The sequence below is a fragment of the Pagrus major genome, chromosome 9 (genome assembly GCF_040436345.1).
Source record: "Pagrus major chromosome 9, Pma_NU_1.0".
Classification (NCBI taxonomy): Eukaryota; Metazoa; Chordata; class Actinopteri; order Spariformes; family Sparidae; genus Pagrus; species Pagrus major.
Genome location: NC_133223.1, coordinates 29603585 through 29629129, shown reverse-complemented (window position 1 = coordinate 29629129; position 25545 = coordinate 29603585). Strand labels below are relative to the sequence as shown.

General features: G+C 42.2%; 1 protein-coding gene across 1 annotated transcript in view; it reads right to left on the bottom strand.

The window, feature by feature from the left end:
• Window positions 1-4796: 4796 nt before the first annotated feature.
• Window positions 4797-25545, bottom strand: part of slc4a3 (solute carrier family 4 member 3) — a 32756-nt gene continuing 12007 nt past the window's right edge. The window contains exons 5-21 of the mRNA XM_073473193.1: window positions 22672-22817; window positions 21912-22089; window positions 21700-21835; window positions 15732-15894; window positions 13883-13988; window positions 13431-13615; window positions 12879-13098; window positions 11772-11987; window positions 11540-11688; window positions 10430-10624; window positions 10058-10246; window positions 9879-9968; window positions 9621-9787; window positions 9270-9523; window positions 7928-8097; window positions 6262-6435; window positions 4797-4874 (exon numbers count right to left, since the gene is read on the bottom strand). Of these exons, the coding sequence (XP_073329294.1) occupies window positions 4797-4874; window positions 6262-6435; window positions 7928-8097; window positions 9270-9523; window positions 9621-9787; window positions 9879-9968; window positions 10058-10246; window positions 10430-10624; window positions 11540-11688; window positions 11772-11987; window positions 12879-13098; window positions 13431-13615; window positions 13883-13988; window positions 15732-15894; window positions 21700-21835; window positions 21912-22089; window positions 22672-22817 (2816 nt within the window). The remainder of the gene's footprint in view (window positions 4875-6261; window positions 6436-7927; window positions 8098-9269; window positions 9524-9620; window positions 9788-9878; window positions 9969-10057; window positions 10247-10429; window positions 10625-11539; window positions 11689-11771; window positions 11988-12878; window positions 13099-13430; window positions 13616-13882; window positions 13989-15731; window positions 15895-21699; window positions 21836-21911; window positions 22090-22671; window positions 22818-25545) is intronic.

The window sequence follows — 25545 nt, the reverse complement described above, 5'->3', positions numbered from 1 at the left end:
ATACCCACAATTCTACTTTTTCCCTCAATGTAAATACTGGAAGGATGTTTTGCTACAGTACAGTATATGCTGTGCCGGCTCTGTCTCGGCTCTGGCCCTCCGCACACATACCCAGACACACCAGTTCTTGTCATAACAAGAGCACGTGGACGTGTTGAACAGTCCAACAGACTTGTGTTCTCAGACAACAAAGGATGTTGACCCGTGTGACTCTTTTAACCACTGTGGGTCAACCGGCACAGCAAATACACTTTTTTACTGGATTCAGGAGGCAGACGCCAAACGACCGGGCCAAATGTCATCGGTCAATAGTCACATCAGAAGTTTGAAAAGCTAATTTATAATTAGTTAGGAAGAGATTAACTCCTGCACAGTGATTCAAATCTTTATCTGAATGGAGTTTTTGACCCCACAATCATGTTTGGTGTTGATCTAATCTTTGTGTCTCACAGCGTTGCACCTGTACAGTAAGTGTTGTGGGTGTACTTGACTGAATATCGGCCTGTTGCTGGTCATGTATGGAAGTTTATTAATGACAAAACTATTCACGAAGCAGAAGCTTTAATAAAGACCAGGGCTTGAGAATGTCAAACTGTTTGCAAGCAATTTTTTTGGCAAACAGGCTTCAACAAGACGTGTGCGCGTCGAGCTTGTAAAGGTCACCGTTAAAATCTTCAAATCGGATGATGCTCGGTTCAGTCGACTGTTTCTGCTGTCAGTTGGAGTTTAAACTGAGCAGAGACCCAAAATGGAGACCAGTTCTTGAAAGGTTAAATAAATAAATAAAGGCAAAATAAAGCTGTTGATGAATTAAATATGTAAAAATATCCATATTAACGGTGCGTTCACGTTCTGTCAGAATGATGGGAAAACTCACACGAATGCCCTCTCGAGTAAAGAACATTTTGGTTCACAAGTTGACTTCGTATGACCAAAGTAAATATTGGGTTGATGTAAAGACACTTTTACCAAAGTCAGACATTGTATAGTCATTTAATCGTGTCCTTTATGCTTTCATTTGAACACAAAACAACTTCTTTTTGGCGTCCATGTTGCTCCTACAGTCAAACATGTCGCTTCAAACACATGGTAGTCGGGAAGAACGACTTCCCAACTTGGGAAATGGGACCATCTGAGGAGCACGTGAACGCAGAATGACACAACAGTTGTTTTTCCTATGCCTCTTAAAATTATATGTGGGGGCGGGAGGTTGGCTAAACCTCAGTATTTAAAAGAATCGAGCTATAGTCTCACTCGTTTACATCAAACACAATTCTTCTTGTGTACTTAAAGCAACCCTTCAACTGTCTCTAAATAGCTTTTGTCGTTAATGAATCTCAATTTGCTGGACAGCTTTTTCTAATTCTGACAAACAATATGACGAGCCTGTAAACACAGGGCAGCCAAACATTTACATTCAGTAACGTCATGAAAACTTATCAGTGCCTTTTGCCCTCGGTTTGCCATTCCTGTCCCCTGTAACATAAACATGTGGCCGAGAGGGCCGGCCTATATCGACTGCTATAGAGTGCTAATGTAAAGCACAGTCAGTAACTCATTAACCTGGAGGAGCTGCAGGATTAAACACAGACGACAGCAGGTGAGTGCTTCACATCAAAGTGAGGCTTGGAGTGTGAAGAGAACAATGGAGGGTTAATTTACAGGTATAACTGCGTGTCACTCTTTTCTCTTGACCTCCTTTTCCTCCATTGTGCGACACAAAACCTCCGGACTGTAAGCCATATATTTTTTTTACATTTACAACAGTGTTGGATTGCCTTGACCGCTTTATGTACACAAAAGAGACAACAAACTAAAGGCTGGGAAGCAATATTTACAGATCGAAGGTCAGTTTCCCCTGAGACAGAATTCTTGCATGGCTCGTAAATGTGGGTCACGGTTATGTGAAGTGAGATACACAAATTCTTGTGGGTTAACATACAAAAACTACACTACACTGCTGACCATTCAAAGTATTTTATGTGTACTTTCAATGTCACAACCTGTGCTTCACTTTGTAGCACTTTGGAGTTTTTTTCAGTAGATCATACGCCCACAGCAGTGATCGTTATTATCCAGTAAATACAAGAAAACGTTATGAGTTTTTTCTGTCATATTTAATAGTTATTTACAGAAACCTCCTCAGCTGCCACACAGTGTCTCTTTACTGATTCCACTATGAATATTTGTATACGTTGTAGAAAAAAATGGAAGGTGTGAGGATAGAAGGTAGAAGGACTCTTTGAATGTCGGTGTAACAGCGTGCATACGGTCCATTTGTCAGAATAAAATGTTGGCATTTTTTACGTCTCGGCAAACCACGGAGATGCTCAAATTTGTACGCTTCGCACATATCATATCAAAACTTCTGCAATACCCATCACGGTGGAGGGGTTAAAGCTACAGTAGGCAAGAGACCGGCACCATCCTCACCGGGGAGATGATCATATTGGCCGGCTGTGAAAGCAGCTTGCTATGACCAATATCCATGTTTGTTGTTGGGCAGCGACCTCTAGTGGCTGTAGTAATAATTACAGCAGCAAAGAAGGAAGTCAGGTGAAGTAGTATAAAGTTAAGTCATGTAACTTCAGTTACCTACATAATGTTGTTACGTTCAGAGCTGAATTTACATCAGTAACGTTGTGTTTATTCAAACTACAATGTTTTCCTGAACCTAACCAACTGCAACCGTACGATGAGGCAGCAGTGCACCTTTCGTGGGTGTGCTGCAACAATGATATATGTCTTTTTGGGAGTTGCTATCTACCTATTCAATCGTTTGGGTTTGAAGATGTGTTGGACAGACCACGGTTTGTGACGGTGTCTCAACATTTTTATGCATGTAAAGATGATATTTTCCTAATTACAACCAAGTTGTCCAGTGCCCTAACCTGACCAGACCATAAGCTCACGTAAAGATAGTTGCAACATATCCGTGGTTTGCAGAAACCTACATTACACTGCATCACAACAGTAATTCTGGCAATTGGGTTGCTGCAGAAAAGTGTTAATCCTTTCTATTAAGCACCTTTCAGGTAATCTCGTGCTATCGTCCACCAAGAGTCGAGTCGGTCCATTGCAGTGAGGAGATACTGCCAGGTTACAGCACATCTGCTGCTATCTGATCTTTGACTACATCTATATCTATATCTATATCTATATATATATATATATATATATTTCTTTTTTACAAAACTTTATCATACAAAACCATCGTGTTTGATAAAGCTGACAAAGACCATCCCAGAAACACTAGCTTTAGCTCCAAAATGAAGTATTTTGAGTGGAATCTACATCAGTTCTTAGACATGAGCATCACACACACGCTTGATACTGAATAATTAACTCTCTTATGAAATGTTGTGCCACCAACTGGTGTCTCTGTGTGACAGAAGTAAGGTTTCTGAAAACATTGTGGAGTGTCAGCGGCTGAGCGGTAATTAAAATTCTATAGTGGGCTCAAAATATAGGAGGTGAAAACTAAATCTCTGGGCATTTTCAAAAACAACTCTGAACACAGATGGTACATTATAATTCCAAGCTCACAGTCTTACTGTACAATGCATCATTCATACATTCTGCCAACACTCAACTGTTCCCCAGCGTTTCTCAGTGCTTGTGTGTGTTTTGCTTAGTTTTCTATGCTTTTCCAGTCGAGTGTGTTATTATATTATTCATGACATCAGTGAAAAAAATGCGCCGCGCGATGGAAATATTGCAGAGAAGATGAAAGAACCCATGAATAACGACATATTTTCTTGTTTTTGAACATGTCAAACCTACACTACGTTCTTTTTATTTCACACTATTTCTTATAGTCGGAGTCTAAACATCACTGAGAAATCTGGCGTGGCGTTCAAGTCCAACCGTCACAAAATAAATAGATACGACAAAGTAGAAAAATAAGGTTGAGACCAGTGTTCGCTATTTACTTATTACATCCAAGGTCACAATAACGGGGTCAGTGGACTGGTATGTCGGGCATTAAACACCTAACAAAGTACAGTAACACCCCTCGAGGAGGCTTGCACAGTCTCTGTAGAGATTTTGGCTTCAAGGGGAGACTACATTTAGAGGGAAGGCTTCGTGCCAGGGGAGCTCGGTTGGCAGCGACAAAAGTGAACTTTTGCCCAGTCAAAGTGCTCATTACTAAAAGTCTGTACAGAAAGGAAAAGGACTACTTAACTCCTTGTTTGCACATCATTGCAACCTATAGGCAGTGGCAGTAGTATAAAGGAAAAACGGCAGCTAAACTACAGCATGTAGGCAGTGGAGCTCAGGGCTTTGAGATTTAGGGTCAATTCGCATGAACAATTACGAATTTTGGTGAAAAATGAAATGAAATGAAAGCAAATTGACCCTGCGTCCCACGTTCAGGACAAAAAATATATCATCCAGCCTGCTGTAGTCCTAGAGGTCACCATCATCATTGCACTTGCGCCCAGAACCTGCAGAGTAATTAAAGGGATACAAAGGACAAAAAGTTTTTTGCATCGTCCACGTCAGGTAGGCTGCTCAGAGCTGTTTTCAGGCCTCTGGCACAATAAACATCTTCAGGGGGGGTTTAACACGACGCCACCACAGAGATCTAACATTAGGTGTGCTCTTTAACAAACAAAGGTAAGAGGTGATTATCCAGCTATAGCTTTTTGAATATTTTACAAACAGGTAGCCTCCTCTCGCTTTTGTCACCGCTACCCACAGACAACTGAGGTTTTCCCCAAAAGAGGCTCGCTCTGATTGGTCAGAGCTGGAGGATGAAAGGAAGTCATCTTTGGCCGGGGTCCGGTTTGAATTTACACAAGCATGTGGATCTCGTTGTACTCGTCTCGTCCGTCTTCGTCAAAGTTGGGGGAATCCTCGTCGCAGTCCAGCTGTGGGAAGACAAATTATCTTCAGTCGTTTTGATTCAAGGTTTGCTCAAAGGGAAGACAAGGCACCTGAGGATGGTTTCACACCATGGACTCGGCTTTCAGGTGTGCTCAGGTGGATTTTATGATGATATATACATGATTTCAGAGTCAGTTCAACAGCTAAACTACTCTTAAATCTGCTCAGTATGAGGGGAAATGTTTGACATTTTTGGAAATATACACTTTGCTTTCTTCTTCTTCGAGTTAGATAAGAAGACTGATGCTAGTCACATGTCCACGCTCTAAATCTGAAGCTACAGCCAGCAGCTGGCTAACTTAGCTTAGCTGAAAAGGGCTGAGCTGAACCCCTTGGTTTGGAGGTTAAAACAACTGCTCATCATCACTCAAGATCTAATTATCATGTTGCATACCATTCGTTTAATCTAGGGACAGGTCATGACTTTTGAATAGTTCATGTGACTATGGTTTTGTATGTAAAAATATATTTCTGGCACCTGGAAATAAGGTGATACCACCAGCGTTTTCCACACAAGGTCAGTATAAGCCCCTGTTAGTTTAATCTATACTTCTTACTGGGAGTAATGTGCCAGAACATTTCCAATATTTGGAAGCCGACAATATAAGTTAGCTGACTGCTAGCTTCCTCTTTAGCACATAGACCTCTGAATACAAATCAATCTTCTCCTCTAATTGTCAGAAAGAAAGCCAAAGTATTTCCAAAAAATGTAGAACTATTCCTTTAATACAGCGAGCTCCAGCTCTTCATGCTTGCAGCTCTAAAAAAAAGCCAGTCTGGACCATATGAACCAAACTACAGGTATTAAAGTGCCTGGGAGGGTAAAAGTTACAAGGCTAATGTGTATCTGACATCATGGAGGTCCAATTTAGGTCATTTAACTTCATTTCAAGGTCCTGGGTAGTTTGAGGCAGTTCTACGGTGCCTTCGGGTTCGTGAGACCTTTGGATGAACGCAACACAATTGGTGGTCAAGTTAAGAACAAAGCTGTTTATTCTAGCTCCTGCAAAAGTGAACATTTTGGGAATGGAAGGTTTTAATCTGACAGTGATGACATGTATGGGGTTTGGGGGATCTAACCAAGAAAACAATGGAGCCTCGCTTCAGGACGAACTGTGAATCTCTTTCTGGTCAGAGGACGGAGCAAAAAGAAATATTTGCATATCGTTTGAAAATATTTGGAAGAGAAAGCCGTCCCTGATCGCAGAGGAGAAAATCATTTGTAGCATTTTACTTTAAGAGATGATCGAGCAGGTCGACATCCATCTCATGTTAAATCTGCTGTAAAATAAGTATCTGGAGGTTTTGTGGGATCAGATTATCGTGGCGAAGACTCAAACATTCATGGAGTATCTGTGCGAGCCAACCTACCGCCTGGAGCTCACGTTCCTCGAAGACCCTGGAGAGGATGAGGCGGCGCAGTGGCACCGTCATGATGAGGACGAAGGGGAACGCCAGGGAGGCCACGGTGGACTTGACTACCCACAGGGCCACGATGCACGCCAGCTGCGTCAGGGTGAACATGTTCATGCGCCATGTCTTCACCTGAAGCAACACACACACACGTGGTGGTTAATGGGCAGAAAACCAGTAGACCATAGCTCCACAGTACAGACACATTAAACACTCTGAACACAAACTGGTCCCCAGCATTAAGAATATATCACATGTTTTTGGCTCCATCTAGTGGAAAATCCTGTATCTGATGATTTTGTGTAAGATATGCAACTTCCTGTAAACTTTTCCTGACTTTTTCCTGTGTTCTTCATGAACCACAAACTTGTTTTCAATCCAATACTAAATAAAATCAGTATGAGAATGACTAGTTTTGAGACAGATGCTGTTAGAGGTCATGATTTACAGAGTGAAAGCAGAATTATGAGGCTGCTTCTGAACACAAAAGACATTTCTTTTTGTGTTATTTCTTTTGTTTTGAATCAAAAACGTGAAAACTGACCATATTTTAATCATAATGTGATTTAATGACGCTGTCACACAGCTGATCATCACTGTGTGCACTCACACAGCAGCGACAGACGAGTGTTCATGTGCAGTTTGCATGCGTGGATCCTGTTTTTTGGAAAGTATTGATGTCAGTACGTGAGGTGTTGATCCATTCAGACCCTTTTTCTGTCTGCGCCTTCTGTAGGATCGTCCAGTAATATATTATACACAATGCCAACACGTTTTTATGGCTACTAACTAATCTGCTGCCATTTCATGTTATCCTCCCCCCTGTCTCTGATTGTTCAAACATACTTTAGCATTGGAATGTTTCTTTTTTCTATTTTTTTGTCTTCAAAGATTGGTTTTGCTGTTGTACATCTGTCATTTCCCCCCTCGACTTAGCTTAAAGGATTTTTTTCCAAGTCAGTGTCTGTATGAACCCTGAAACAGGTTTTCCTTATTGCAATCATTCCTCCTACCGACGGTGTCAGTAAGACAAAAAAAAACAATGTCCTTGCTCTGGTTTAACAGCATGGATGAGCCCTTGTCCAACATGCTGGTTAAACAGAAACACTGCCACAGTATGTAAACACCCTATTCAGGTTTCTGATAATTGTGCAGGTTAGTTGCCAAGCTAGTGTTAGTAAGCAGTTAGTATGACACCGGTTCTGCTGAGAATTCACTATTATTGATGATCAGACGGAGAAGCTAAATCCAGCCGTGACCAGTTGGAGAGAAAACAAACTGTGTTTCTCTTCAGCTGTCGGGGGAAACACTCCGTTTGGGGTCAAAACTCGGCAAACGTTTTTCCTCTCTTCAGCATCTTTGGAAGTCGGTGAAGTAGCGCCAGAAAAATCCCTACTCAGCTTGTAATTCTCTGCTGGTGAAGAACTGACAGTTTACTGGATGTGAAGGAGTCCAAGCCCGGGATAATGTTCATGTATCATGTACACACGGGTCTGAATAATCTGGTTATTCTTTCAAACCGAGACTGCTGCTGCAGTCACCGCTCTGCTGGGTTTGGCTTCTCCGTCCCACCACTAATAATAAACCCACGAGGGCACGTAAACATTGGGACTGCACGTGTTACCTTGGTGACGTAGATGTGGTCGGGGTGATGCTTGGCGGGCGTGACCATGAGTGTGATGCGCTCGTACAGCTGGATGCCCGTCAGAGAGGTGACCCCCATGTAGAGGAAGATGCCAAAGAGCACGGCCAGAGGGATGAGCCGGAGCACGTCCGTCATCACGATGGACATACCTGACGGGCAGGAAGGGGTTAAAGGTGAGACAGAGACAAACACACTGTCGATGATTCGAAACATATTCTCTGCTCAGCTATGATGGTTGAAACGCTTTTTTCCGGCTAATCCGAAAAGTCTTATTCCTAATCCACACAGCGTTTCAATCAAGCTAAGCTCAGGCATCATGAGTCATTATGGTTGTGTACCCAAACTGGATCATACTTAAGTCTACTGTGGGAAGCCTAACCTTAATTGAAACAAGATATTCTAGCCGGCGTAACAGTACGAGCCAGTGGATGAAAAACTCAAATTTTCATTCTGAAATGTGAATGTTTCAGTTCATTTTGAAGACGACTTGTAAACAGAATATAAAATAATTTTGAGACATTCGTACTTTATGAACGTCTGGACGTGCAGGAGCTGTGACACTGTTTTCTTTCAAAACAGACAAACCGCCTGGAAATTTCAGTCCACAGCCATGATAAAATAGCAAAGATGATCTGGTGTTTGTCAGATCAGATCCCTCTTTTTCTCCAGCTGACGTGATTTATTTAAATGTGATTTATTGATTTTAAAGGAAACTATTTTGTGGAATTTAAAGGGCCAGTGTGTGGTATTCAGGGGGAATGAGCATCTGAAATTGAATATAACATTTGCTCTGTTTCCTTCTTGTGTTCCTCCACACCTGCCCTGCATCAGCTTCGTCAGCTAGGCCTTGTTCCCAGAGTTCTTCCCAGCCTATCAGCTCCTCCCCTGCTCTCTTGTTCCCCCTACTCCTTCCCCTCACCTGTGTTTCTCCACCTCTCTCCACCTGCACCTCCTCCCCTCGTTAGTTTAGTTAGTATTAAAGTCCAGTCACCAGTTGAGTCGCCTGTTGTTTCCTTTGCCTGCCTTTTGTTGTTCCCTCTTTTGGAGTCAGCTCATTAAACCTTGCTTTTTGTTTGACTACCTGCCTGTGTGATTTGGGTCCTCTACCTGTCGATCTTTTCATCCTATCGTGACACTTATGAAGTGAGCAGTGATAAATAATATAATGGGTCTGTGGCGGGTGTGGAGATCCAATGCCTGACAGGCTTATGTGCCCACAGCTACAATTTGCTCTGTTACGATTGGACAATCAGTGTTCAGGAATTAGATTTAGTGAACAACAGTTGAAATCCCAGACTCCCATTCTTCTTTTTCCTCTTACCAACAAGAACAGCCACCAGAAGCCCGGTCAGCCTCTGCTCCTTCACCTCCTGGATCATGGGCTTTTCTCCAGGCGCTGTGGCTTTGCTCATGACCGTGAGGGCGTTGACGTGAGTGACGGAGCGGACGGTGGCCGCCGTCAGCCACGGCAGGCCGAACAGAGGACAGATGGCGCCCAGGATGACGATGAGCAGGAGATCCAGGTGGAAGCCGGAGCCTTTGACCAGGCGACGCTCCTTCTTACTGACTATCAATCTGAAGGGTCGGAGGAAAAATGGGAAACGATTTAAAAAGCTGAAATTCAGTAAAATAAAACAGACATTTTACACCTGCAGATGATCATCGTACGTACGAAGTGATCTGAGTTTCCATGAAAATGAGGATGAAGACGAGACAGGCAGGAACGATCGACGCTCCCATCATCCAGGTGGGAAACGGCTGCTTGTCACCGAAGGGACTGATGAACCAGCCTCTCTTGTCGGGGGAGGTGACCGAGAAGCCCGACGGCACGTTAAGTTTCTAAAAAAGTAAATAAAAGTAGTGTTTAAGCACTTTTGTTGGAACTGTAATAAAAATCTACTCCTTCAGTTGTTGTGACTGAAGACGTTACCTGTGTGTAAGTGTCAGTAATGTGGTAATCCACGAACACCGACACTAAGATTGAGATGGGGATGCCAAAGTCACCGATGATTCTTCTGGCCTGTGGATATATCGAGAACCCAAACATCAAAACGCGCAACTTGACTCCACAGAGCACTGCTTGAGCACATTGAAAGTTTTTAAAGGTACCTTGCCACCTAAAAAGCGACTGTTTCTAAATTTCCTGAGGAAGAAAGCAAGAAAGAAAGTGCCAATCATCAGGACCAAGGACAGGAGAGCAGTGTTGGGCTGGTTGAACATCTGGTCAAACTCGTGAAGGTCAACAGTGGCGGTGGTGTCGGTGGGGTACATCGCCATCAGTGGATGTTCCTGAAACACCTGGAAACCAGAGAAGGGCTCAGTTTATCCTCTGTGGACTGGTTGTGGTGGGTTTTTGCAGGATAAGAAAAAGGATTAAATCTAATTCTTGGATGCTATCAACTAAACTAATAAGTAAAGTACAATAAATCATAAATGAGTCATTTAGAAGTTTTAATGGGGAGATGAGCATGAAGCAGTTACCTTAATGAGCTTTGAAAAGGTCTCGTAGATGAAGATGAGGGAGATGAGGAAAGCGAAGATCTCCTGGGTGAAGGGGGAGATGTAGCGAACCAAGAAGCTGCCCTCTGCCGCCACGATCACCAGGACGATGAAGATGAGCCAGAAACCGATCCACACCCGACCGGTCAGGTACTCGTAGTCGTGGGCCTGACAGAACTGAGGGAAGAGACGCAGACGTGGTGGCTGACTGTGTAAAGCAGGGATCGACCCGTACGTACCAGAACTGACTGTTAGAAATCAAGGAGGCAGATAACTGATATTTGGAACAGATACATATACAGTACATTTTACTCAAGTACTGTACTTAAGTACAATTGTGAGGTACTTTCTGTAACTTCATACTGTTTCTATTTCTCATTATGTGTAACTAGTGATGGACTGTAACTGTAAGTACATATACTCAAGTACTGTACAATTTTGCTGTACTTGTACTCATACTAAGTATTCCTGCTACTGTTTTACTTCCCCTGCACTACATGTCACAGGCAAATATTGTACTTTTTTTACTTCACTACATTTATTTGATTGCTGTAGGTACTGGGTACTCTGCAGATTGCATACTGCTTCATTGCCAGGGTTTATTTTATTGGAAATCAAACTTAATAATCACAAAAATGCTGAATGTCAGATCTGACAATCAGTTGACCAGCAGTATACACTGAATACATACATGTAAATACGTGTAAAGTGTACTTTTACTTGTAGTTTTGATACTTAAGTACATTTAATATCATATACTTTAAGACTTTTACTTGTATTTCATGTACATGAACGGGTGACTTTCACTCTTACCAAAGTAATATTTTAACACTTTCTACTGAAGGATGACTTTTAGTCTTGAAAGAGTCTTTTCCTGCTAATATTTTAAACACTCATCCATTGATCCGCCTGCCGCCTCCTGCATTTGTGTCCACCTGTTCTGCTCAGTGTGACAGTGACATTAAACCCAGTCAGATGTTATTGTGAGACCACAGAGGGATGAAATTTTAAAACAATGCTGAATATTGTGTGGGAGAATCGTTCTATCCGTAGTGTAAACTCATTGGATTTCCACGTTTTCAGCTGACGTACCTTGTAGTACGCTTCTTCAAACACCAGTAAGGGTCCTGAGAAGCCGATGATGAGGAGCGGCTGACCAGCGAGCAGCGAGAATATAACTCCAAGAGTTGCGGTCGACACGATGAGCTCCGTCACTCCCATCATGCCCTCTGTTTTCTCTCCTGTGTGTGAAAACACACCTTAAGCACACAGGGTATCAGAACGACATCCACATATTTGTGTGTTCTTGTAGATTCAGTTTTACCCAGCAGGCCTCCGAAGGTAATGGTGGGCGACAGTGCAGCAAAATAGATGAAGATGACGGCGGCGATGCACTGCATGTCCAGGGAGTCCTTCAAGTCGCTGACGTAGTGCGGGTAGCGGCGGCGGATGTCGTGGATCAGGCCTCCGAAAGGGATCCCTGAGCGCTTCAGAGGGTCCACCTCCTGGTCTCCCTCCTCCTCCTCCTCCTGGTTCACCTCTGAGGGGGTTGTGACAGGATCCGTTACATAAAGAAACCACTAGTGAAAATTCTCTGATTCAAGCATTTTAAGATATGAATATTTTCTGGTTTCCTTCCAAGACGATTAAGGACGACATCTCGGCTTTCAGGAAACACTGATCAACATTTTTCAACATTTTCTGACATTTTAAAGACCAAACACCTCATCGATTAATAGAGAACAGATTAATAAACATTGAAAATAATCATTAGTTGCCCGGTTGTCCCAAACAAATGCTCTGTTTACTCCTGGTTGAGTAACATTCCCTAAAATCAACAGTGCCCAGCTGTTTCAGGGGATTATTGCAAAAATAATAATATATTTGTGATGACATATGGAAGTTTTTTTTATATTCTGTCTTCAGTTTGAAGGCCGGGGGCTGAGTGATGCTGTCAGGAATCTAGAAAGTACTGAGTGATGAAAAATACAGTCTTTATTCCTCTATGTGTAGGATTCAAAACTGTCTTTGGCGCCCTCCAGTGGTCGTATCAAACAGTTTTTATGACAGTGCACATCTTGAGGAACACTATTTACACATTAAATATATATGGTATAAAAAATGATTAGACCTTTCAACAGGTGGATTGCAGCTTTAAAGACTCAATCATGTTTTCAACAAGCTTTTTTACAGGATAACAAAAAATGTCAATTTGTTGAAATACTGAAGAAAAACTTATCACATCTATGTTTTAACAGTGCAAACACAGGGACTGTCCTGCACACAGTTTAAAGTAGTCAGACTTTTGGGATCGATCTGTGTTTGCAGCGTAGGTCTAACATCTCCTGCAGGATCACAGGTGCCTCCTTCAAACCGAGTAATTGAGGCTCTGGCGTGGAAAAGAGGCTCGTTAGAGAACTTGACAGAGTACCTTTGTTGTTCTGCTCCATTCCAGATGTGGACTGGTGCCTCTTCAGCTCTCTTTCCTTCCTCTTGCGCAGCATCTGCTTCTGGAAGTCGGCCACCGTCTTCAGGAGGTCTTTGCCCTCCACGTCTGAGGGTGGAATGACGATGCTGCAGTCCAAGAATTCATTGATACCGTTCAGGAGGTCCTGTCTGTCGTCGGCAAAGTAGGCCACCTCGTGGAAACTCTGCAGCGAAATACAACTGGATGTCATCAACGGAAGCTTAAGAAAGGTCGCTGAAGCTCAAAGGATCTCGTCGACCGTTTATAACTGCATTAACTGTGTATTAGTTACAGCATCTGTTAGCAGTGAGAGGCGCTTCACTGCCATGATTTTTATGCAACCAAAAAGATCCAAAGGACTGTTTCATCAATTATCCTGAGAGGGATGATCAGCAGCTTTTTGGCATGTTTTCTCCTCTTTTCTCTCAACAGTTATCTTTGCTTTTTTGGGACTCAGTACTAAATCATCCGTCTGATATGTGTTTTTTACATCTTTCAATATTGACTGTATACTACCTTGTCAGACATGAGAGTGGAGAAGGAGCGTCCGATCTCGTGATAGTCCACGTTGGCCTGACTTGGACCGAGCAGGACGAAAAGAAAGCGAACAGGGACGGGGACCTCGAGCACCGACTCCAGAAGGACGGCGTCGCTCAGCCTGACGAAGGCCATGGCCGGCTGCTCCAGAAACTCAACGCAGCCTGACAAGGAAAACACCACAAGTTTACACTTCTGAGCTTTTTAACACGATCGATGACAGCACTTTAGTTATAAGTACACTAATCACCCAGTACACACAGGAGAATGTACCATTAACTATGACTATGGTGTGATTAAATGTTTTTTAATGGAGAATTTACATCAAGCAGATTCACGTCTTCGCAGGTTATAAAAACAGAGGAAGAGAAAAGACATAATGCCTTCCTTTTTCTAACTAATCTACTTTTGTCAGAGCTCCCAGAGCTTACCAACTAAAACAATGACAGCTTCAGCATCTTTGGGAATCTTGGCGAGGAGCTTCATCGATCTGGCTGCAGCTGGATGGCTCTCAGGGGGCAGAGGGTGGAGAGATTTCTTGGAGGAGCAACAGAACAAAACAAAAAAAAATCACATTGTTGTTCCGACCAACATGATGTGACACCATGAACCCAGCATGGGACCAATAACGTGGATATATTGTGGGAAATGTATATGAACAATAATCTAATACCCCTGTAGAGTAGAGAGAGCCTTTTTTTTATGATTGAGCAGAATCTGTTTTAATAGGCTGTTTTCAAATTTGCCAACATTTTAAGCCACAGGGGAACATTAAGTTTTCACAGTTAATGCTTCAAGAAGCTTTAACTAGAAGCACCTGTAAGCTGACTAAGAACATAATTCGACACATGTGGCACGGAGAGGGCTCGCTTTCTCCGACTTCAAGAACTACCTACACGACTTCTGACCTCATGGAGGGGCGTTTCAAAGAACAATGAGGGAGCCACGGGGCCTCACATCAGGAATTTTGTGTAATCATCCTTAAATCTGTGCTTACTGCTGATTCTCAGATCTTAATGCAAACCATAAACTAGAACAAGACAGCTCGACGTGGCTTTTATCTCTGTCCACTTAGATAGCTGAGTTCAATTATCCATGTGGATTCATGTCAAAACGAGTTAATCACTGACTTTGGCTTTGGTAAGTCGTATTTACTGTGCTTGTCTGCCTGCACTGTTTCAGCTGTGTCACAGTCAATCATCAGCCAGATTTAATTTCTGGTCACCTTCTCACATTGATGCAAAGATTAAAGGGAGTGTGCAGAAAAAAGGTTGTTGTAGAGTTAAAGCTGCTACAAGGAGCTTTCATTGTTGTTGAATCTGGTGCCCCCTGTGGACAAAAGCGGTATGAGCACCTTCGCCTTGTGTCGTAAAAAATAATAATAATAATAATAATAAAAGTATCTATGTCTAAGTCTGATCTAGATAGTTTTCTCTCCTGTGTTTATGACTTAAGAACTGGCGAAAAAAATAATATTTCAGAGTCATCTTTCTAAGTTCTGTTATCTATTATCCATCTGTGAAAACCCAAGATTTCTTTTTTTTTGTGCGTGTGTGAAGCCAAGTGGGAAAAAAATTTCAGGAGGAGATAAAGATGTTCATGTGTCAAACAGAGTGGGGAAAAACAGGTTTTTTAAATCTCGTTCCAAAACTTGTTTTCACGCTTTGTTTCCCACATTCAAAAAACATTCCTGGGAAAAATATTTACTTGGTTTCACACGTGAAAAAAAAAGTGTTCCACACATGGAAAATATTTTTTTTCCCACATGTTTTCACAATGTTTCACTTGGCACAACTTTATTTTTCACCAGTTCATAAGTCATCACACAGGAGAGAAAACAACTTAGATCAGACTTGGATCACCAAATAGAAAAAAGGGCCTCTGCATTTAAATTATAATATTTATATTATTTTTTAAACACAGCTTTTTTCAAGCTGCATAGCAATGAAGTAATGTATCTATTTGTGGCTATTGAAGATTAATAACTCTAATATGATGAAACAAGTAAACTTTGCTGGGTCCTTTCGTTGAGCTAATATTATGTTTTCACAATAATCAGCTGACAGCAAGATATATCTTTCTAGCAGGTCCAACAACAATTTCTAAATCATACGCCAGTCATTCTGCGGCTGTCTGGCAATACAGAAGTACTAGCTGCCCAGAATTTTGAAGGTTTTGTTTACTGTTGTACCAAGTAGAAAATTGATTGTGTTGTGTTTAAGGACACAAAAATGCCAAATCAAAAAGTCTGAGTAAACTTACAAACAGGCTGACGAACACGTCCTGTTTGGGGTCGTACACGCCTCCTTTATCGTGGTTCTCGTCGTGCTCTTCGGACACCAGTGGCAGGTTGGTGTCCGGGACGTGGTTGTGGTTGAAGCTGCCGTGGAGACTGGCGGATGATTGGTGGCGGTGGAAACGATGTTTCAGATCACTCGGATGGCTGCGGGGGAAACAAAAAGAGAGAGCGAGTCGGTCTACAGCCATGCTAACAAGTTAGCTGTACGAGGGTAGGTTTTACTAATGATGCTAATATGTTCACAGTGACGACTGTCATTACAACATTGTACGTTATTTTCCCATCCGTCCATCCATCCATCCATCCATCCATCCATCCAACATCCATCCGTCCAACAATCATCCATCCATCCATCCATCCAACATCCATCCGTCCAACAATCATCCATCCATCCATCCATCCAACATCCATCCGTCCAACAATCATCCATCCATCCGTCCGTCTGTCCATCCATCCATCCATCCATCCATCCAACAATCATCTATCTAACAATCATCCATCCATCCGTCTGTCTGTCCATCATCCATCCGTCCATCCATCCTTCTAACAGTCCATCTTTCCATCCATCCATCCATCCATCCATCCATCCATCCATCCGTCCTTCAGCCAGCCAGCCAGCCATCCATCCATCCATCCATCCATCCATCCATCCATCCATCCACCTACCTAACATCCATCCGTCCTTCAGCCAGCCAGCCAGCCATCCATCCATCCATCCATCCATCCATCCATCCATCCATCCATCCACCTAACATCCATCCGTCCATCCCTCCGTCTGTCCATCCAGCTAACAATCAATCATCCATCTAACAATCATCCATCCTTCCATCCGTCCATCCATCTAACAGCCAGCCAGCCATCCATCCAGCCAGCCAGCCAGCCAGCCAGCCAGCCAGCCACACATACCTGCTTATTCTTAGGATCACAGGCAGGCTGGAGTCAGCTGACACCCCAGCTGTCAGCTTTAATGAAAGCCCATTTCAGTTTGTTTAAAAAATAAAATAAATGATGAAAACTTAGCTTTGATTAAAAAATCCCAAATTTTGAATTTTGACATGGTAAGTCATAATTATGACTTACAATGTCATACAATAAAGTATGTTTAACTACATATTCTCAACACAAGGTCAGTTTATAATCTTTTATTGAAAGCTGTTCATCCACAAACTGAGTTTTCTGTGCAGTCATGGAGTTCTTCTAGATCATTTTGCCTTTAGTATCAGAAACCTCAACGGGAACGTGTATCTACTAATTATCTCCCCAGCCTGAAGGTGAATTAAACTTGTAATAAGATTGCAATCGTGCGGCAAACTATCATTAGGAGGTACGTTAATTAAGAAGGCTGCAGGATCATTCTGGATTGTAGAAGTGAGCGGCACAGCTGTGATTCCTGCTCCCCCAACATACCGTCAGCTCTACCTTCTGTTCACTTGACATGTTGAAGCGCTTTAACTCAGGCACTCGCAACGAAAGGTCGTAAATTTAGAAGAGTCATCGGCAGCATCCTTCCAGATCCAAACTATTTTTCAAGTTAAGCTAATTAGAGAGCTCTTCCGAGAAAGCCTGAGGTGACGCGGTCATTTCTCAAAATGATATATTTGCATTAGAACATCAGAAGAACAGCCAGAGACGAATCTGTGCAGCCTTATTAGCTACGCCTTCATGCATGTGAGTCCAAGCATGTTTCTCTCCCTCTTAAGGAGAAGCATTTAGTGTGTCACACCAAGCCAAGTTTTTTTTAACACTGCTTCATTACATCACCGCTCAGTCCAATAGTGACATCACCGTGCTCATTAAGGTCCGCGAGGTCCAATAAGACGGCGCCCAGATTGGAACGCGACAGCGCCGCGAGGACAAAAGAACGAGGTGTGACGCTGAAGTCGAATTGTGCTCGAGGTCGTTTCCAGAGGATCTTTTCAAGTGTTCTGAGTAAGCGATGAGCTACATTTTAGCAGCGCCTCCATGTGTTTTCTTTCCACGTCGTAAATCTGATATCTCAGACTGGTGATGACTCTAATGACATGAGTAGTTTTTGTTTTTTCCCCCAGTGGAAGCAGCCAGTGACATGCTGGGAATTTATGTGGAAAGACGGGAATGAGCGCATGATGGCCTGCCGCTGAGAGTGTCCGCTGGCCGGCTCACTCTGCGTTCATCTGTTGTGTCGCTCTGTTTGTGTCGAATCCATCTCATGCACATTTTGGTCACGGCAATGTCAGTATTATTACATTATTCTGCTGTGACCTTCTGGCCTTATCCAAAGGAAGAATGAAGTGTCATCACACCGCAGCATTTTTTCCACACATGATTACTGTCACTGAGCAAACTCAGGCTGTACCATTCTGGGGTTGGACAGAGGGGGAAGCCAGACAGAGGAGGCTTATCATAGAAGGGTTGTATACAGGATCAGGGGATAAGATGAGGATTTTTCTGGACAAGTTTTTCAAGAGCAGTTCTCAAAGCAATCTGACTCCGAGGTCCATTTTGTAGTCATTCTGAAGCCTTTAAGCTTTTTTAAAGGTTGAGAACTTTTAAGCTAACATGGACACAGAGTCTGAAAAGTGCTCAGATAAATGAAAATTGGAAAATCTACAATTACATGACAACCAGGCAACAGCTAACGAGCTTCACAGCTAATAAATGGACCTATTGTCAGAAGCATGTTTCTGTTTGCTAGTGGACACTGACACCAACGTGTCTGCATGTCAGCTCAAAGATAAAAAAGATTAAAAAGCTACACTTCAGCCATGCTAGTGCCTCTGTGATTGCTAAATGCTAATATTAGCATGCTAACACACATAAAATGCCAAATTTGTTACATTTTCATGTGTTTGTCAGACCAGCATCAACGTCATAAAGTAGTCAAATGAAGCAATAAAATCTTCTTGCATGTATCACTGACCAACAAAGCTAAGTTCTCCTTCTGCAAAGCTGTGCCTGCAGCGCCTACATGTACCAGGATGCACTGCAGACGAAAATGTATCCTCTTCCATATCATCCTCTGCACTCATACTTTGGGATAATGAAGCTAGTTTACAGGCCAGAAGACAAGTTTTGTTTTGCAGCAGCACACCAACGAGCTGCCGGGAGGCTAAATCCAAGCTGAAATAGCTTGTAGCTCAATTTACTACATTTACCATCAACACTGATGTTAGAGGTCCAGTTTGTAAGAACTCGTCAAAAATACTGACGCTTTGGGTTGGCGGTCGACCCGTCCAACAACCCCAAAGCGTCAGTATTTGACGAGTTGGAAATGAAACTCAAAAATCAACCTTCTATTTGCTTATTAGCGCTAAACACAAACTACAACTGAGGTTTTGAAGGTATTTAGTAATATAAGTTGTATCCAAATGTGTCATGATAGAACAGGATAAAAAGCCTTAGTATCAACTATTGCCTCAGTTTACCCCGATGTTCATGTTCTCCATAAACCCTTTAAATCTAATGGTTATCTACCCGACAGCAAAGTGCAAAGTCAGAGGATCAACACAGTTATTTATCCTCTGGGCACCATGAATGTATCACCCACTTTTTAACAGCAGTCCATCCATTAGTTGTCAATAAAAAAAACAAAAATGTCAACCTAATGGTGGCACTGGAGGTAAAGTCAGGGGAGCTCTCGAGTCATTACACTTCATCTCAGACCTCGACTGTACTAAAAATCAAATGAATTAAATAATGTTTGACAGAGAGAGACATTAATATGTTTCTAAAGAGCATTTCTGCCAGATATCATTCGGAGTGATGCCCGAAAGGACACAAAACATAAACTGGAGCATGTTGACATTTGAATTGTTGACAGCACGGCTTATCTTCCCCTTGTTGCTAATTCAATTTGACAGCTGACATTCGGTTACCTTGTTTCTTTCATTATGTAACAGTGTGAAAATCTATAATCCACTATGTGTAGTGCACTATTCCATTGACCATATCTGTCAGGTCAGTTTCGCTGGCGTGTCGATGCGAGAGCCGATCAATAAGCGGGGGATCATCTGAGAGAGATGACATTTGACATGCAGTACGGCCGCATGCTAACGGTGAGCCGGACCTGATGTAACTGTCCTGGTTCTAGTCCTGGTTTTTTATGAATCCAGATTTTGATATTTAAAAAGCAAGTTGTTTTGTTCCCGCTGATCACCGTCCCCCCCCGCTCCAAATCTACTCACATACAGATTCGCTGGTTTGACAACATCGCACCCAATAATTTCCACCGGCATCATCGAACTTGATATCAGCATGTGGCTTACGGGAAAATAGCCGTACATGCAAAGACAACAAGGCAACAAAACCACAGAGGCAGAAATACTGAATGACACAGAAACGCCTTTTTGAAGGCACCCAAATAGCTCGATGATGAGTCGGTCACTTCTAATCTTAAATTCAAGGTTTTAAAGTTCATATTGATAAGATAAGATAAGTAGTATAGTAGTAGTATAACGCCGGAGGTATCTGTGCTTCGTCAGCGATCAACAGTCTTGGTAGTTGCCAGTTTGTGGGAAGAAAAACACGTAAAATGTCTGACTTCTACAGTATGTGCCCAGCATAGTGTGCTGTCCTAACGTTAGCTGGATACTATTAGCAACATTAACATTTAATAGCAACAGCAACGTTAATGTTTGCTAGCTAGCATTAGAAACATTAATATTAGATAGCGTCAGCAAAGATAAAGTTTGCCAGCTAGTGTTAGCAACGTTAGCTCGAACAGCAAACTGGCAACCACTTGAGGGTGCAGATCTAAATTTCCACCATCAAAATATACTTATAGCACAAAAAGTAAAAGTACTGCAGCATGGCACATTCCTGTATAATAACACTGGATTATAATTATGCATTGTTCTGTTCATCACTTTAATGTTGCAGCTAGTAAAGGTGGGTTAAGTACAGTTTACCAGCTGGGTAGCTTATGAACGGGGATCAGTAACATTTTATCTATTTTATAAAAGATGTATAAATATAAAGTACAATATTTGAGTACAAAGAAGCAGAAAATACATATACTCAGGTAAGTACCTCAATATTGTACTTGTAGCAAAAGAGTGAGAAAGGCTGGTTTCAGGCTGAGTGTGTGTTTTTACCAGGCCTCTCTCACTCTGTCTGTTACATTTACTGTGTGCAGTCAGTGAGCCTCAGGTTTTAACACTCACTCTTTCTGTGTGTGTGAAACAGTAAGTAAGTCTGACACAGAAAAGCCAAAGGTCTTTACATAGACAGAGATCAAGGGGCTTGGATCGCCCACACAATGAAGAATCAAACTTTATAATCTGGCGGTCGAGTGCAGCTACAGCAAAGTCCTGACATCTGAAACTTTAGTCAGCCTCCGGGGAAATACGCCAGACGACGAGCCAAGTGTTGCTGAATGTCACAATTTGGAAATTCCCTGTTCAGTTCTCCTGAGTTTGCCCTTTTTTTTTGTAACCTCCACTGTGGGATGATGATTAACGAGGAATTTATTCCTCAAGCTGCCGTAAAATATAACCCGTGATCAAAAATCAAAATGTAAACAGAGCAGCACCGGGCAGGTTCTGTTAATACACGGATCAAGAAACATCTTAATCTAAGATAACAATATATTTTTTCAGGGGGCTTGTCTCGTGAAGCAACGTGGGGATAATTATTTGGTATTAATGGGATTGGGATTGTTTGAGATTAAATTGAGATCTGTTGCCATGACAGCTAATACCACAGTTGTTTCAAAGATCAAACACACAATGAACATATAAAGACAACAAACAAAGTCCTCACCGATCAACCACGAGTCCAAAATACCTCTGAACTGCAAGAAATGCTTGTTTTCCATCTTTTCTTATCAATTATTGTGTTAAAGTGTTATTACAGATGGGACGTCACACTCTGAATGGAAACCAGATGATAAAAATGTTCCGTTTGAGGGAGGAACATCAAAATTAGACGTCTTTTTTAATTATTGAAGTGAGCGTTTGCCCGCTGACTGACCTGTGTTTGAGAAGCAGCGCCCGGAGAACACTGGGCCTGTCCTCGGCTCTGATCTGATCAGAGATGATCATCGTCTCCACCACCAGATGGGCGATGCCGGGCAGAGAGTTCTGCTCCAGGTCCAGAAGGATGGCACCTAGGACAGGAGGTAATCAGCTGCTGCATACCAGACTGTTTAAAATGTATCCATGTATCTATTTTCTGGTGTTTACCGTGCGTGATGGTGCGGCGGAGCTCCAGCAAGCTGCGGAAGGAGAGCGAGGCCACGTGAGCTTTGCCCCAGCGGCCCGTCTCCTCCTCCACATCCTCTTCAAACTTGATCCAGCGCGCTCGTTCCTTCCAACGCATTTCATGGTCCTTCACGATCAGCTCGTTCAGTTCCACAAACAGCTGAGGATGAAACAGAGCAGAGGTTCAGTATAAGTAAAGTTTTGGGATCAGTAAGTTTTGGGATCTGACCCGTCGACAGGCATGAAGAATAACTAGAATGACTTTGTAGGAATGTGCTCATGCTAACGCTACAAGCCCGAAACTTTTCCATTCATGGAGTCATACTTATCAATAAATACGCATTAATCAATATAACGTTGTGTAGCTGCTGTTAGCTACCTAGCTCAATTAGCCATGTAGTTAGTGGTCTGTGCTGGGGGCTTGAAGCACAGGGGAAGTGTCGGTGTTTACCCCGGCTAGTACAGAAGCTTTGGACTGGCACAGGCTGCGGCTAACTGCTTAGCATGCTAACTTAAATAGATATCTCTGCAACAGAAAACATTTCATAGCATTAAAAAGTTTATTTCTTAGTTTTTTAGATAGTTTTTTGGTAATTTTTGAATGTTTTCAACTAATATTCTTGTATCTTAAACAAAAGAGAGTTTATGCTTGTATGTCGCCTGCATATTAAAGCATTAACCCAGTATTCATTATGTAGATTCATGTGCGTAGTCGAGAGAACGAGAGCGTTTTGCTGCAAACCTCGTGAGTTTTCTTATCCGCTGCTCTCTTCTTCTTCTTCAGGCTGCTCAGCGGCGTGGAGCTGTTGCTGGCCCGGGCCATCTGACATCGTGACGACTTCTTCACAAGGTGTCGTCTCACCCCGGGGTTGTCCTCAAATCTGTGACCTGAACAGCAAGCACAAATATTTTAACACAAATAAAATCAAAATGCAAAAAAAGGTCATGATGGAGGCGTCAACCAAAATGCTTTTCAGACATCCTGCCTAATGTGCTCCGTGCTGGAAAAAATCAGAAATCAAATCTGTGTGTCTGTTTCAGTTTTTTTCCAGCTGACGGAAGAACATCGAATAAGAGAAAGGAAAAGGCTCCATGGGTGAGTGAGCATGTACGAACGCCATGGGAAACTGTTACAGAGAAGGTGGTTTCGCCCCAGTTCAAAAGTAATTTCATTTCAATTTCCTTTAACCACAAATCATTTCTATTGAATTTAGCAAAAATGAGTTCCTTTCATTACAGCAGAGGCCTGGCTATCATTTGCCATGTAAAAAAAAAGAGTGGTAAGCTGGGGAAGAAGTCACTTAACTGGGAAATGAACAGCATAAGCTGACCGCCTGTGAGGAAAATGTGTTTAGAGAGTGGTAAAGACAATTTGTGGTAACGATTATGAGTTGGAAAAACTGTAAATAATGCATTGTTTTGAGGCTGATGTGTTTTTACACGGAAATGGTAAAAATGTAGCTCCTTGGTGATATTTAGGTGGAGCTTAAGGAAAATACAAGTCGTTGTTCGTGTTTTAACTGCAAATCAGGCATACTAACATGTCCGCCAACTCTTTTTCCAAAGCTTATCCCGAGTGTTTAGACTGATTTTTCCACTTTTCCAGGCAGAAATTAGTTTACATCCATCTCACTGAAGTCTGAACATTAACTCGCACAGGCATGGAAGGGTAATCCATCGCAACAAACATTTAGTTGGCCTGTCAAAAGCAGTTGTGCAGCAGGGACTATTTTGAAATCGCTGGAACAACAGTTGAGATTGTAGATTAGAGTAATGAGGTATTAGGCTGCAGAATATATGGTTAAGTTATGACCTGAGATCAGAGCAGCTGAGGTCAGGGTTAAAGATCTGAAGGGTATTTTAGAAAAATGACATTTGCATTCAGGCCGGAGCTGCTGTCGACCACTCAGACCGGCCGACGGCTGAATGTAATTTCCTCCTAAATAAACACTGTCTTTTTGAATCTTTTTACACGAGCAGCCGGAGGTAACTACAGTGCAGGTAAGAGTGTGTGTGTGTGTGTGTGTGTGTGTGTGTGTGTGTGTGTGTGTGTGTGTGTGTGGTCGTGCACTAGCTACAGTACTGGTTCAGTTCTGCTGCGTCATGCCTTCCTCGGGGAAACAGACAGAAATGGAAATCAAGATGAAGTTAGGCTGTGTTTTATTCTGTCAAGTCTCCCCATGGGAAAATATCTAAGTGCTGCGCCTCCTCTGAACCGATCCAGCTGATCTAGATTTTTCTTTCACCACAGTACCAGACACAGACGGGCAAAATTACTGAAAATGAGGCAGTTTTGTTCCTCTTCCACTTCCACTGGCATCTGACTTGACTGTGCTGAGGCCTTTATTAATTTTTTGCTGAGAAGGCACAGCAGTAAATACCCCCCAAGCTTAAAATACCTCAACATTTGCAGTAACTGTGAGTAAATATGAACATTATTACTTGTAATTGTAATAACTGAACAATATCACAAGTATTTTTTGAATCTCTGGGGGAGTTTCAGCTTATAATAATAATAATTTGGCCGTCTGTAAGGTTCGATTTGGCTCACCAGATGTTAACAAGTTGAAAAAGTTTGGGCATCCGTGCATCGGACGGTTTCCCAACCTTTTAAAGACGTGTTGCCAAGTCTACCAAGTATTCATGTACATTTTCTTTAATATCAGACATTTCCTACCGTCGAGTCATCAGATCTTTGATAATTTCATTTCTCGTGGAGCACAAAACCTTCTGGCTTTCCTCTGTGATGAGACTTTACATGAGCAACATGTTTTCAGTCTGTGTGTTCAGTGAGACAGATGTTTTAGATTATATTTATTCTGAGAATATCTCAGCTGCCTTCTGATAATACTGCATTTTAGAAATGAAATAAATCCCAAGAAAGACTTTCAGTATCAAAAATCACAGGGTCATTGATTTGCTTGCCAGGAACCTTTGCTGTCCACAGACTGAATGTGATGTTCTGTTGCTTTGTCGTCTTGGCCTTCAGTGGAATCCAATTGTTGAGCAAATATGATTTGCTTGTGTAACCCAATAATATAAAATCTAAATTCATATTAGTCCAAAACAAAAGGGACCCAGGCCTTTCTTCAGCTATTGTGGCATTTCCTTTTACTGCTGTCTGCAATATGCAAAGTTCATACCCTTGTTCATTTTTAAATTAATAAACTTACTAACAAAAAAAAAAGGAGAAAGAGAAAGAGACAACCGGAGACGTTTCACCATGAACCTTTGAATTTAAGGGTTGGTGCTTGAAAAGACACAGAAAACACAGTTGAATTAGCTCAATACACACCATAATAACTGTATATATTAATGAAATATAAAATGTAGAATGCTGGTCACAGTCTTAGACGTCATGATTCAAAGCTCTGTCACCACTTCTGAGCCGTCTCATGAGTGTTTTCAGTCTGTGTGTTCAGTTTATTACTGCGATATAGTTAAAATTCATGGGAATTGTTATTTATTTTCATGACTTAATGTCCTTTCAATTGATTCCATATTGAGCAGGCGTCTGTGATTTGGATCCTGTTAAGCTAGCGGTGGCCAATGTAGCCTGGAGATGCTAGCCTGAAGTAGAGATGAGGAGGGGTTTGGTTAGCTTACTTATCTCAAA